At 42.4% G+C, this 15,193-nt stretch overlaps 1 protein-coding gene across 1 annotated transcript in view; it reads left to right on the forward strand.

Annotated features, from left to right (window-relative positions):
• Positions 1–12,589, forward strand: part of LOC114260263 (nuclear pore complex protein NUP98A-like) — a 35,123-nt gene extending 22,534 nt beyond the window's left edge. Inside the window, exons 3-7 of the mRNA XM_082871659.1 lie at positions 10,049–10,247; positions 10,631–10,707; positions 10,893–11,023; positions 11,615–11,680; positions 11,943–12,589. Of these exons, the coding sequence (XP_082727785.1) occupies positions 10,049–10,247; positions 10,631–10,707; positions 10,893–11,023; positions 11,615–11,680; positions 11,943–12,589 (1,120 nt within the window). The remainder of the gene's footprint in view (positions 1–10,048; positions 10,248–10,630; positions 10,708–10,892; positions 11,024–11,614; positions 11,681–11,942) is intronic.
• Positions 12,590–15,193: the final 2,604 nt, after the last annotated feature.

Genomic DNA, 15,193 nt, shown 5'->3' on the forward strand with positions numbered 1-15,193 from the left:
GCGTGTTCAGCAATTCAGAGTTTGGGCTGTGTGTTCTACTCTCAACAAGTGTGTGCTGTGTGTTCACTTTCAACTTGGGCTGCGTGTTCAGAAATTCAGAGTTTGGGCTGCGTGTTCTACTCTCAACAAGTGTGTGCTGTGTGTTCACCTTCAACTTGGGCTGCATGTTCAGCAATTCAGAGTTTGGGCTGCGTGTTCTACTCTCAACAAGTGTGTGCTGTGTGTTCACTTTCAACTTGGGCTGCGTGTTCAGAAATTCAGAGTTTGGGCTGCGTGTTCTACTCTCAACAAGTGTGTGCTGTGTGTTCACCTTCAACTTGGGTTGCGTGTTTAGAAATTCAGAGTTTGGGCTATGTGTTCTACTCTCAACAAGTGTGTGCTGTGTGTTCACCTTCAACTTGGGCTGCGTGTTCAGAAATTCAAAGTTTGGGCTGCGTGTTCTACTCTTAACAAGTGTGTGCTGTGTGTTCTACTCTCAACATATGTGTGCTGTGTGTTCACCATCAGGTTAAGGGCTACGTAACCAAGAATTCAAGCGTTCAAAACGCAGACAGAATACTGTGTCATGGGCTAAGCATCAGAACAAGCTACGTGCTAAAAGGGGCGGATATGCATAGCAAGAGGCATGAAACGTACAAAATTACGGAATACGTTGCAGAAATGTAAAAAAAGGCGAAGTAAATACCTCTCATGCCTCATGAGAGAGGTGAGACTCCGGCTCTCGCAGAAGCAGATCCCCAGGCGCTCGATCATCAAAATCAGTGAAGTGATAAAAAATAGCCCGCGGGAGCACATGTGTCGGAGGGTCGTACCTCTCGGGTATGAAGGGTCGAACCCTCGGAGGCAGAGCCATAATATCGGGACCATCCGCGGCGCCCGGAGGACCTCCACCGTGAGAGAAATGACCAGCCATTTAAGAAAATCTGCAAAAAGGAGAAAAAAATGAGCAAAACTGAGGGAAATTGGAAAAAGTCAACAAAAGTCAACTCTCGGGAAAGAAAAAAGTCAACAAAAGTCAACCCCTGAGAAAATCTTCCAAATGTTGAGACAAACTTACCTCAAGTGGTGAAAATGAGAAAAGAAGCACTGAAATCAAAATTTAATCGGTCCAAAGTGATGAAAACTGAAAGATTTCGCGAAACAACTTGCGTGGGGCGTTGGAAAACGCGTATAGAGCTCAGATCTGAATGGGAAAATGGTCTAGGAAGGTAGAGAAGGTGTTTTCAAAGCTGAGGTTGTGAGGAATGAGGCTTTGGCCGAGTGTATTTAAAGAAATGAGAGCGAAATGACCGAACTGCCCCGGATTTGGGCTAGGTGGTCGGCCGACCACCTTTTGTGGCAGGCCGACCACCCCCTTTGCAAAATGCTTGTCGGTGGCCTCTCCCTAGGATGAGACCTGGTCGGTGGTGTTCCCCAAGTGCCCACCAAGCTCTCTGCAAATTTTGGGGAGGATTGGAGTCCCCGAGACCTGAAAAAGTACAAGAGAAGTGCACTTTCCGTCGCGAAATCACTCTACCGGAACTTCAACTCCAACTTTCGATGCGTTTTTCATCATTACTCGTCAAAAGTGAGATGTATCCTTTTCGAAGATGTTGCGACCCCTCCGGGGGGTAAACCAGAGGTCGCAATTGAGTCACCCTCATCGAAAACTCGCATTTCTTTGCTCGTCGTTTTACGACAAATTCGCATTCGAATTCACATTTATTCTGCATTGTTATGCACGTCACTTGCACTCTCATACACGCCACTCATACTATTGTGCACATTTCACAAGTATTGTCAAATCCTCATGCTTAACCCGCGTTGTCACGCGCGTTACTCCTCGCATTGCGATGCACTTTTCTATCGACGCCGCGATTGTCTACATTCAATATCACTTTGAACATGTGTTGCTAATTATGTTGTGGTTGTCGAGTTCCTTTCTTTTGCAGGCACGATATTGTATGTACGGTTCATTTGAGGCTGGTGCGACCAGACGAACCGCGTAGGTATTGTATCTTCTCCATGTGAGACATGGCGAGAATTGAATAATTCTCTGCATTCTTAACTGCATGAAATGTAGTTATTGCTTTGTATTCTTGCTTAAAACTGTTGCATCTATTGTGAATATGTGCTTCATTACAGCTTGCTGCATTTGCGTGATCATTGAGTTACCTTCGGCTTCTTGCATTGTCGGTTGCATTTTGCCCCTGCCTGCGGGCATGCCTGCGGGCACATCTCTGTTTGTCTTGCCTGTTTGTCTAAGTCTTTGGCCTTGTCAAAAATAGGTCGTCTCTGGGCTTTGGCATTCACTCCCGTCACTCATGACTTCCGAGTTCTGTCAAAGAAGGGCAACTGTAAACACCCCATTTTTGACCAACCTTAAGACTCAGACGTCACCAGTTGAGCGCTCGGTGATATTGCATATTGTGCTTGTTCAGAAGTTTCAGAGTCCCGGCTGCAAGCCTTGCCTCCGGACTCGGGCTCTTTCGTGCCTTGCCTCGGTTTGCGAACCAGGCTCTGTTTTCTCTGTTTTCTTTTCCCGAAGGGAGAGGGAGGTCTCATAGATCATCTCTCAGTGGCCGTAGGCTACGTTTCGTGGTCGTAGGCCATTTTTCCCATTTGGAGCCCGTTTTTCAATTTTTCGGAGCCGTCGGCCGTGTGCCTCGGTTCGGGACCGCCTAACCATCTCTGTTTGCTCCGATTTTTCGTATACATCTTATTTCCTCCCTTTTGAGGAACACTGTGGCCCGAGAGACCAACTTCATGGTCGAACGCCACCTCCAGTGCTTAACAGCCCATTTTCGGGGCCCCGAGCCGCGTGTTTCGGTCCCTGAACCTCCGTTTTGCATCCGTTTTGGTTCATTTTTGGTGGAGACCTTATTTTCATAGTTAGGAAGCTTGTAGGAGGGTGGGAGGCCAGCCATTGTTCTGAAAATCCATCTTTATTTCTTCATCGCTCTCCGACGCCCGTTTTCCTCACTTGAAAGCCAATGTTGACCACCCCGGGGCCACTTTCTTGAACCCTAAACCCCATATTTGTGTTGTACACACCTGGGAGGCCACCAATATTTGGTGGCCGACCATTAATTATGCCTGACCCTTTTGACCCCCTCTAAAAAATGGTCTTTTCTCTCTCCTGGTTCACTTTTTCTGGGTTTCAATCACATAGTTGTGTTGTGCAGACATGGGAGGCCACCAATGTAAGGTGGCCGACCAGTAATTGTGCTTGCTTCTTTTGACCCTTGGTCGGCCATCTAGGGGAGGTGGCCGGCCGGCCACCTGAACTCTCAAAACCTGGCCGGCCATGACCCCTTCACCTGGTTCCGTACAGTTATGACCTCTTTTTCCCCCCAGATCCTGTATCCGAGGGGGACTCTTTTGGGGAGAAATTTGAATTTCGTTTTCCCCCCCTTTCCTTGCCTCTCTCCCTCTATATAACCAGCCCCTCAGCTGCATTTTGAAGGGTTACAAAAATTGGTTTAAGGCTCTTGCATTCAATCCCTCTCTCTCTCTCTATCCCAAGCACCAAAACACCCTTAGTCCTACACCGTTTACCCTACACCTCATAGCACAAGGCCTCCATCCTCCATTCCAGCAACTTAAGGCTACTTTCCAGAGGTGAAGAGCTCCCAAAACTGGTCTAAGAGCTGCTGGTCCATTGGTCTACAAGGGTGAGTCCCATTTTCCCTCTTTTTTGCCTTGTTTTGCTTTCTATCTAAGCCACACTTGCTAGCATTTTTGGGCTCCGACCCAAACTGTAAATAGTTATATTTTGTGCTAAACTCCATGTTTGATTAAGGGTCTTTCTCTGTTTGAGGTCTCCTACTATCACTTTCTCCTTTATCTCTCTTTTAGGGCAATTTTTGCATAGTATTTTAGGCCTATTTGTGAGTTGTTTTGAACTTTTCCATAAACCGTAAAATATCTTGTTTTGAGCCCTTCTTCAACATTGTTGAAGGGCTCTCCTATGTTTGAGGCCTCCTGCTATCACTTGCTTCTTTATCTCTCTCTTAGGCCAATTTTTGTATAGTATTTTAGGCCTACTTGTGAGCTGTTTTGGACCTTTCCATAAAGTGTCAATTATCTTGTTTTGAGCCCCTCTTCAACATTGTTGAAGGGCTCTCATCTGTTTGAGAACAGAAGCTTCCACTTGTCTCTTTACCCCTCTTTTAGGCCTTTTCTTGCATGATAGTTTGGCCTTATTTGTGATTATTTTCGTGGCTTGATGTAAACTTTAAAGTGCCTTGTTTTGGGACTATATTCAACTTTTTTGAAGGGCTTTTTTCCATTTGGGGCCAGATTCTGTCCCTTTGTGTTTAATCTCTATTTTTGGGCCATTTTTGCATGATAGATTAGCCCTATTTGCATTCATTTTTGGGACTTGTTATAAACTAAAAATATGCATGTTTTGGGACTGTCTTGCATCTTTCTTCATGCATCATAATCAAATAATGCATGCTTCGTATAGTTGTAAGTCATTCCATGTGCCTAGTTTCGAATTTCGGGGTTCATTCCATGCATCGGGTGCCATGTTTCCATGATTTGGGGCTGTTTTGTATCGCATTTCAGCGCTGAAATTTGCATGTTTGCATACCATGTTCTATGTCTTGCCATGCTTTGGTAGAGTGGCATTTCTATGCCTTAGGATCTGTCCTCGGTTTGCGTGTATGTGTGCACGCATTTCGAGTGTCTCATTTTCATCTCATGGCTACTGATGTGAGTGTGACTGAGGTCCACTCATGTTGGTGTAAGTCCATCATGCATTGTGTACGCCATTGCAATTCATAGCATTGCGTATGCTAGGTTGTATGTTAGAGCATTGTGTATGCCATGTTACCTCATGCATCGTGCATGCTAGGTTGTATATTAGTTGCATTCATGCATGTCATGCATATTGCATTGTGTTTGGGATAGGAGTTAGCCCGAGCACGGGAAACGAGAGACGTTTCGTACTTCGAGTGACGGAACGTGTCTCAATTCCCAGTCACCGACACTCCGGATAATCCATGATGGAGTTTAGGTCTTGTTGTGTTTATATGTGCATTCATTTCATATTGAGTCGTGCAATTCGACTCCTCGGCCATCATGCATCGATATGCGTGATTGGTGGCACGAGGATCGAGGACTACACTCCCCGAAGAGTAGTTATGCATACATATGTGAAAATACTTTGCCATGCCCCTTTGTTGCTCTCTGTTGCAGCAAATCAGAAATCGGCAGCCTTCCGGAACTTGACGCGCATTCCAAGAACAATTGCAAACAGAGGCAAACCGGGGCATTGCGAGGGATTCTCCGCACAAGGCAACCCGAGCATGCATCATTCATCATTCGAAGCAGATTTGAGGCAGTCCCTGGCTTGCATGCCAATTTGTTGCTTTCCTAATTTAATTTGTTAATTAATTAGGGTTTTGTACATATTTGGACTGTAATTATTCATTTGGGACTGTATATTATTTATTCGGACCCTCTGAGCGAGGGCAATGTTGTAATAAGTGTGTGTGCGTGTGATGTATGTCTTCCAACCCCACGTCTTTCTCCCTTTTATTTACCCGCTTATGATGGTTAGATTAGGGCATGTTTCAATTAGCATATAGTATGATAGCATGTTTGCATTCATTCATCTGTTTTGCATGCACTGGGCTCGGCGCATCTTACTAACTGCATTGTATTTTCAATTCCAAGTTGAATACATGTTAGCTGTAGCATGTCATATGCCATGTCTAGAATAGCCGAGCCTGCTATAGTTGCATTTTTGCATGCGTTACATTAGGCATTTCTGTATAATTAGGATCATGCATGGATTTCTAATTAGCTTCTGTTTTGGTTTGGAGTACTCGGGAAGTTTTATGCTTTAGCATCCTTGCATGCGTGTGAGTGACTGCCATGATAGCATGCTTACCATGAGGCTAATTGCTTATGTGATATAACTGCCTGAATGCCTGTGGGTGAAGGTTGGGTTATTTGGATTGGAACAATTCATTCACTGTGAGTTTTTAAGCCCACTAGATAGTGGCAAAATCATGTTTTTTTCTAAGCCCACCTGAGGGTGGCAAATCCACGTTTTAGCCTACTTACGGGTAGCACCATCAAACCATTTTCAAACAAACGAACATGAAATGTTTTGTTCCAATTCAAGCGATCCAGTCTATACTTGTATGCTGTGCGCATCACATAGTAATCTAGGCTAATAACCGGAATAAGAACACATAATGTTTTCAAAAATAGATATCATGGTTAGTAGAGGCCGATCTTTGATCGGGTGAGCGGGGGTGCTCACGAAGTGACCTTCCCCAATCGTACCCAAGTTCTCGAGCCGAGGCAACTTTGGTGATGACGGACACGTGGCCTTAGGCAACGAGTCAGGGTTTCCTAAATTTCCCAAAATAAAATATTTAGGTGGCGACTCTGTATCTGGCAAAGCAGTCCATGTTTGGCACTTCTTTTCTAAAAATCTATTTTCTCAAAATGATTTGCCGGATTTGGACTCTTTGGTTCAGATTAAGAACCGTGAAATTTGAGTCCTGAACTATAGTGAGCCCAATATCGAACGGAACGGGGACTCGTTCCTTTCGGGGCGTTCGGGGACGTCTACACCGACCTGTCAACATTCAGTTTGTGGCAAGTGACCTCGGGGTCAATGACAGGCATTTCATAAGGTGTCCAAGCAAACACCTCAATATTTGCTCTCAAAAAAGCTTCCAACTCTTTTTCCTCTTCTTCGGCTAAGCCCGAGCCGAGAAGAAAGAAGCGTTCTTCATCCCCATCCTAGACGAGGATTTTTTTTCACTGCCTCTTTGCTCTTTTCGGTTGGCTCCTTGCCGATGTCTTCTAGGACTTCCACGTCCTTATCTTCAATTTCTGCCTTTTCTGGCTCTCGTATGCTGCAGGTAGATTTCATTGCTGCCATGGAGCAATTCTTCGCCTGCAGCTGATCGACTCTGATTTCCTCTATCCCATGCTCTATTGGGAATCACAATAGTTGATGCAATGCTGAGGAAGCTGCTCCCATTGCATGTAACCATGGCCTTCCCAAGATGATGTTGTAAGGGAAGGGTGTGTCGATTACGGTGAACTCTGTTGTTACCTTCCTGGTGCCCGCCTGCACCTCCAAGTTGGTTGTTCCTAGTGGCCATGTCGGCGTTCCATTGAACCCGACCATTGAGCTATTGGATTGCTCCATATCGTCTGGGTGAAGGCTGAGCTCCTTGTCACATCGAACGTACATGATGTCGCAAGAGCTGCCTTGGTCAATCAGGATGCGTTTTACTTGGCACTCCCCAACCTGGAGGGATACTACCAAGGCATCATTATGCGGATGCTGTACCATCTCAAGGCCAGCTTCTGAAAAGGACACTACTTGTCTTTGGCGCTCTTCTGCCCGATGTCTCTTCTCCCCGACTTGGTAGACATGTTGCAGGTGCTTCACCTTCTGGGTCTCCCCCCTAATTTCGTTCTCGTTGACCTTCGAGTGAATAACATTGACTACCCGAGGTCCTCCTACCTGAGGTTGTGGTGCTGGGGAAGGCAGAGTTGTTGCCGCTTGTGGCAATCTTGCATGTTCTTCCCTTGCCTTGGCCTCAGCGATGAGGTCTCTCAGATGGCCTTGCCTCACCAGTTCTTCCAAGTGTGTTTTCAGGGCTCTATAACCCTAAGTCGTGTGCCCATCTTCATTGTGGTAAGCACAATGTCTGCCAACGTTCCTTCCCATAAACTCTCCTCGTGCCTTTGCTGGTGTTCTGAAATAGGGTTGGTTTCGAATCCGATCCAGGACTTTGGGAATCGGGATTAGGAACACAGTTGTTACTGCTTGCGTGGCCCTTAGTTCTGCCTCTTGTTTGCTCGATCCATTGTTACCTCGGCCTTACTTCGGCGAGCCGTTTTCTTTCTCTTGCTTTATCTCCTTAGTCCCCAACGTGTCTTCTTCAGCTCTGGCGTACTTCTCGATTTTTTTCATGAGCTCGTCCATACTTTTTGGCAATATCTTTGCCAAAGACTTTCGTAGTGGACAGTTGTCTTTTAGACCGTTCTTAAAAGATATGACTGCCACCTCTTGATTACATTTGGGTATTCGATTGAACACCTCATAGTATCTTTTTGCATAGGCCCTAAGGCCTTCATCCTTGCTGATCTTCAGGGCCATTAGTGCGTCCATCCTTAATGGCTGCAGCTTGTTTGTCACAAACTTGGCCACAAATATTTCGACCAGGCCTTCCCAAGTCTTCACGCTTCCCTTCGGTAATTTGTGGAACCAATCTGATGCAATCTCTCCAAAAGATGGGGGGAACACTTTGCAGAGCAACTACTCGTTCCCACTATATAATGCCATTGAGTTCAAATATAGCCCAACGTGGAAGTTGGGGTCCGACTTACCATCGTATATTTGAAACCTTGGCATATTGAATCTCTTCAGCGCCTCAAACCTGTCTAATTCCATCGAGAATGGTGTCCTTCGCTTATCTGGGGACGTTACCTCGGCGTCGGCATTCTGTTGCTTCCTCTTGAGGTAATCTCTTAAGTCCTCCTTCGTTCGTCCAGGCGCTCAGCTATCTCCTACTTTCAATCTTTTTGGTGCGCTACTTTCAGCTTCGTGGTGAGTCCTTTTCGACCCTTCTCCATGAGTTGTGTCGAAGCAGAGTGCCTGTCCCTGAACATTCCGATGTCTTTCGGGGTTTGCCTCCTTTGTGTGATGTGTCCTCCGTGATTCTTCTTTTCTTGACTCTCTTCGTCCAACTTCCCTGGAAGGTCGATGAGAGTATCTTTCGCTCCCGTTGTGCTGAGGGGCTACGGGGATTGTTTTCTACCCTCCCTTCTAGGCATTGGCCGCTGGAATCGGCATATCCTGCAGCAGGAATGGTGGCTGCATGACGTTATTTTGCATCATGAAATTGACGACCGACTGCAGGTCTGCCAATTTGTTTGCCATCTCTTTTACCTCTTCGTCCCTCCGCAGGCACCTATCCTTCCAAACCTGGAGGTCGTCCTCATTGTAGTACTTGCTTTGATCAGGTTTTTTTGGTACGTCGCCAGCCTGGCCGACGTCTTTTACTCTGTGAGCTTGCTCATGAGTTTCTGCGTTGGTCCTGTCTCCTTCGCCATCAAGGTCAATAGGTCTCCCATTCCCAGTAGGAGTGTCGTCCCTAATCTTTTCCTTCTGTCTGTTACTGGTCATCTATTCTACTTTCTTTCCCACAGACGGTACCAAATTGTGTGAGTGATTTTTCGATCACACTGCCCAACTCAGTATTCAGCTGGAGAACACTGGTAGAATAGATGACACCTGACTAACCTGTAATAGAAAGAGAAGATTCCGGCAGTGGTTTGTCTACCCGAGGGCACTCCGACGATCAAGTCAGTATATCTCTCAAAGATAATCAATAATGCAAATCTCACTGTTCAGAATAAAATTGTGTACCTCAGACCCACGGGGGTGCCCCTCTTTTATAGCTAACTCAATCCTTGTCCCAACAGGAGCCTAGCTCTAATGGACTTAAGATTACTATCAATCTTGGACTTCTAGTAGGATTGGGATAAACTCCCTAAGAGTCTTATCCTTTCCCAACTGTAGTCTTCCCCTTTTCTAGGACTCTTGTGCCTTATCCGTTTATCTCGGATTCCGATACCTTCGGAGGTAACCTCGACCTCGCCGAGATAACCTCGGCGTCACGACCAGGACACGTGGCACCTCGGCCAACACGTCGGCGTCACCTTAGCCACGTGTTGGTACTCAGAAAATATATCCCCACACAAGGTGTTTTGTCTAACTTGGATGCCACCATAATCACCGAATACAAAATCTTAAAAAGGTTACATATAAATTGGAAGTTTCCTCATTGTAAAATTATCAAGCAAAGGAAGCAGACTTATTTATGTACCACCAAAAATATGATTGACCAACTTCCTTGTAAAGTTAATGGAGTGATTACATTGGTGGTAGACGTACTAATTTCCATGTTTAAAACTAAGAATGCAAGAGATTCTTCTATCATCTATGCCATACTTTGAGACATAAAGAAAGATTCTTCTATCTTCTTTCCACTGATTTTATGTCAAATTACATGTATCTCAGGTCTGCCACTCAGAGCAGTGTGGCATTGCAGCCAGCACCTAATGTGAGTCCTTTTGGAGCTTTACCTGCAATGCCTCCGCTGTCAATTGGTCGCCCTGGATCGATACCCTCGATACAGTATGGAATTTCTAGCATACCTGTACGTCTTACACTTCTGAATCTTTATTACTGGATTCAACAGAATGCTTTTTGTGAGGATGTAATGTAATTTTACTTTCTTAATTATCAATTGTGGACAATAGAAGTTTTGCACCTTTTGGCAATTTTAATGAATATTTTCTCTATCAATTTTTTTCTTCTCAATTTTGAATTATGGACAACAGATGTTAAATATCCAAAAAAATAATGTGGACATATGAATGAGTGTTAAATTTTGACGAGGTTATACAGCACTATTCAATTATGAATCATCCTACAATCAAAGCATGGCATTTGTCCATGCTTTTTGCAAATTTATGTATACAGAAAGGTGGTTATACTTGTATGCATCCAAACATACCATCTTCTATGAACTTTCTAGTCACAGTTGTTTACGTTGTAAATGATTTTTGTGCATGATAAAACATTCATTCTTCATAACAGGTGCTTGATAAGCCAGCTGCTCCTGTCAGAATGCCGTATTTGCTGACATCTCGGCACTTGTCTCAAAGTCGGGTTAGGTTACCAGCTCGGAAATATGATCCTAAAAGTGATGGCCCAAAGGTGACTATTATTAAAAACACTCGTTGTGTTTTATTTAGAACACAATATCTATTTCTTCCCCTCTTCACACACATACACATGTTCAGCCAAACCATGGAGATCTTTTACATTAATGCTTTTGTTGGCTAAATGATATATGTAGGTACCATTTTTTCAGAAATGACGAAGAAATGACTACTACACCCAAGACAGATGCTTTGTTTGTTTCGAGGGAGAATCCAAGAGCTACAGCTACGTCGAACACAGAGAAAAGGTTTTCCCTGGTTTCTTCATGTACATAAGAATGGTGAGTGCTGCTTTCTTATACAAAGCATGATAACATACTTTTTTTGGCACAAATTTGTCATTTTCCAGCTCCTCCTCTTGATTGGTATTATATTGAAGTAACACTAGATGTACAATTTACATCTCCAAAATAGAAGCTTCTTACTATCTCATCAGTTATCCAAATCTACCTATTTTCATCACTGCTTTATCAATTATGTCACTTTGGCATATACAAATATGTACTTATCATATTAGCAATCTTGCCATATATATAGTTATAGCTAAGGTATAAATCTGCTTAAATCTTTATATTTGTTAGTTTTAATTATCTTTCAGGTTAAAGTTTTGCATATCTAGGAGTTGAATATTCAATGGAGGGAAGGGATATACTAAACTGTCTTGTGTAGGCATGATTTCTCTTCTTATTACACATGATTCTAGATACACTAGTGGCTTAATGTGTTAAATTTTATTTATTTATTTCTTGTGTGTATCACAGTTTCTGTTTTTATGCTGCATCATGGGTTTTATTTTTCTTTGGGAAACGAGCACAACGTACCATCTTTAAAATTTTCAAATGATGCTATTGCCATTCAGGTAAAATCTCTGCAGCGGTGTTTGCACCTGCTTTGTTAAATGGTTCCATATGTCAGGATGAAGATGGTAAGTACTTGTTAGCCATTTAATGCCCAAATTACTGTTTTCCCATTTATGCATTCTCTCTCTCTCTCTCTCTCTCTCTCTCTCTCTCTCTCTCACACACACACACACACACACACACATTTAGAATGTTTCATGTGAGTGGTACTATAGTTATTTATTTATTTATTTTTCTTTCTTTGTAATCTGATGTTTTCATTTAGTACATTCCACACAATGGTATTGGGTTTTGCTAATTTTTATCTTCGTTCCAACAATATTGCAGATTGTTTAGCTGAAAATAGCTCTAACAAGGAGGGTTCTAGTTCTCTCAACTCCAATTACAAGCCTAATGGTGCACATAATTATAATGTCTCCCATAAAGGATCCTCCTTGCATATTAAAACCACAGGGTGCAAAGCTAGTGAGGCTACAATCCTGAAAGAACATGTGGCTAATGTTGAACCATTAATGCCACAACTTGCATGCTCTGAGTACCACACAAAACCTCAAATTCTGGAGTTGGCAGTGAAGGGAAGGGCTGAGCCCGAATTCTGCTCTCATGTGAAGGATTTCGTGGTTGGACGTCACGGCTATGGCAACATCAAGTTTTTGGGAGAGACAGATGTTAGAAAGTTTGATCTTGATTCGCTTGTACAGTTTAATACCTGTGAAGTGGTTATCTATATGGATGAGAAAAAGAAACCCCCGGTGGGGCAAGGTCTCAACAAGGCTGCAGAGGTCACCCTTTATAATGTCAAATGTATCGACAAGAAGACAGGGAAAGAGTACATAAATGAACCGAACGTTGATAAGTACAGAGGGATGCTAATCAAGAAGGCAACAAAACAAGGTGCCGAGTTTGTGTCTTATGACCCTGTAGAAGAGGAGTGGAAATTCTGGGTCAAGCACTTCAGCCAATACAAATTTTGAGATGACAGTGAACGGGACAAGGGTTAGTTTTGAGTCTTTTTTACATTGAATTTTTTCTGATTACTGATGCAAGATGTTGATAATTTTTTCAGTTTGATGATGATATAGATTTGCAGAGAAGGCTATGGTGTTGTTTTGTTTTGGTATAGTAGCATGGTCCTGTTTTCTATATTTGTTTTAGAGTATGCACTTGATACTTTGGGTCTGTAAATTGCTATAGTTCAATGGGTAAATTACCTAGCATTTAGTTGGTTTCTTTATGTTTTGGCCATGGCATTTAGTCGTTTGCTGTTGCTATTTTCATATTGTATTTTATTTTATTTTAATGAAATTTCCAGAATTAGAACACACCCACCTACCAATAAAAAAAAAACATAAAAAAATATGTTGTGTTTATTTTAAACGTGAACTGAGTTACACTTGAAATAATATCTTAACAGACTCTCTAATCTAAATCGGATTGGAGAGAGTTGTCAGGCTTCCGTGGGCTCACCACGGAGCCCACATCAATAATCCGGATCGTTCGATGTATAAAACTTGTCGAGTACTTTATTCTTGTAAAAAATCACGTTAATTGGATATTGATAGTCACTTGCCATATCACATTCCTAGTAACGGTAAATATAATTTTAAAAATAAATTCTTGACATAAATTTAATATTATCAAATGGCTATCGATATCTGATTAAAGAGATATTTTCTAGGGATGAAATACTTGACAAGTTCTACATATTGAACGGTTAGATTATCTATGCAACACTTGTGGTGGACCCACATAGGCCTAACAACACCCTCCAGTTGGGCCTAACTGGAGATCTGAACCATACAATGAATTTTATGTGCTCTTTCTATGAGCATTATTGTTAGTATTTTATTTACATATTTATTATTGTTATTATTTCATCATTTTGTTTTTATTTTTTATTTTTTGGTGGAATCGACTACCAGTTACTAAAAGATCCCTTACTTTATTTCTTCTTATCTTTTTTTTTTTTTTTATTTCCGTTCACAAATTACTCAATAAATTCAATTGTTGATTTGTAATGAATAAATCAAAAACTCAAACAGTAGTTTACTCAGAAACATATGTCAGTTTTCGTGATTGTATTTACTATTAGAATTGATTTTACTTATGTGAATGTTTCATTTGTTCGAGTGAAAAATATTTTTTTAAAAATATTTTTTCCATTTTCTGTTGTCAATGGAAAACAAGTCTATTTGGGTACAAAATATTTTTTTCAGTATTAAAAAGGTGAAAAATATTTTCCGAACTATATCACAGCTACAATCACTGCCACCATCGTCGCTGCCACCACTTCCACTGCCTAACAATCACCGCCACGACCATCTCTACCTCTTTACTACCACCCTGTAGACGTCCCCGAACGTCCCTAGAGGGAAATACCCCCCCCCCCCGGTTTTGTTTATTTGGGTTCACTACAGTTCAGGACTCAAAGTCACGGTCCTGTATCTAATCTCGCATAGTGCAATGTAAGACCAATGAATCATCAAAGAGTCCAAATCCGGCAAATCGTTTTTGAAAACAGATTTTTTGAAAGAAGTGCCAAACATGGACTGCTTTGCCAGATACAGAGTCGCCACCTAAATATTTTATTTTGGGAAATTTAGGAAACCCTGACTCGTTGCCTAAGTCCATGTGTCCGTCATCACCAAAGTTGCCTCGGCTCGGGAACTTGGGTACGATTGGGGAAGGTCACTTCGTGAGCACCCCCGCTCGCTCGATCAAAGATCGGCCTCTACTAACCATGATATCGAGTTTTGAAAACATTATGCGTTCTTATTCCGGTTATTAGCCTAGATTTACTATGTGATGCGCACAACACAAAAGTATAGACTAGATCGCCTAATTTGGAACAAAGCATTGCATATCTGCTCATTTGAAAGACAATTTGAAATTTGCTACTCACAAGTAGGCTAAAACACGGATTTCAACGAGTTGTTCCAACTCAGACAATCCAACCTTCACCCACAGGCATTCAGGCAGTTATATCAACTAAGCACATAGCCACATGGTAAGCATGTTGTCATGTTAACATTCACATTCATGCGAGATGCTAAAGCACAAATACTTATAGTGTACTCCAAGCCAAAACAAAGAACTTGTTAGTAATCAAATGTATGATCCAAGTCCATGTTAGAATGGCTAATGCATCGCATGCAAAATGCAACTAGAATAGGCTCGGCTAATCTATGGATGGCATGTGAAATGCAACAGATAACATGTATTCAAGTTAGATTTGAAATACTATGTAGTTAGTATGATGCGCCGAGCCCGGTGCATGCAATGCAGATGAATGAATGCACGTATGCATAACATAAGGTATGCTAATTGAAATATGCCCTAAATCTAACCATTATAAGCGGTTAAATAAAAAGGAGAAAGAAATGGGGTTGGAAGACATGCACACACGCACCCACGCACCCACACTTATTACAAATTTGTGCCCTCGCTCGAAGGGTCGGAATGAATAATACAAGCCACCTAATTAACTAACTCACGAGCTAATTAATTATTACAGAACCAAATTGAATAACTAGCTACAACTAATTATTACACAACTTAATTAATTAACAAATTAATTA

This window comes from Camellia sinensis, chromosome 5 (assembly GCF_055761805.1).
Source record: "Camellia sinensis isolate YWXY chromosome 5, ASM5576180v1, whole genome shotgun sequence".
NCBI classification, from domain to species: domain Eukaryota; kingdom Viridiplantae; phylum Streptophyta; class Magnoliopsida; order Ericales; family Theaceae; genus Camellia; species Camellia sinensis.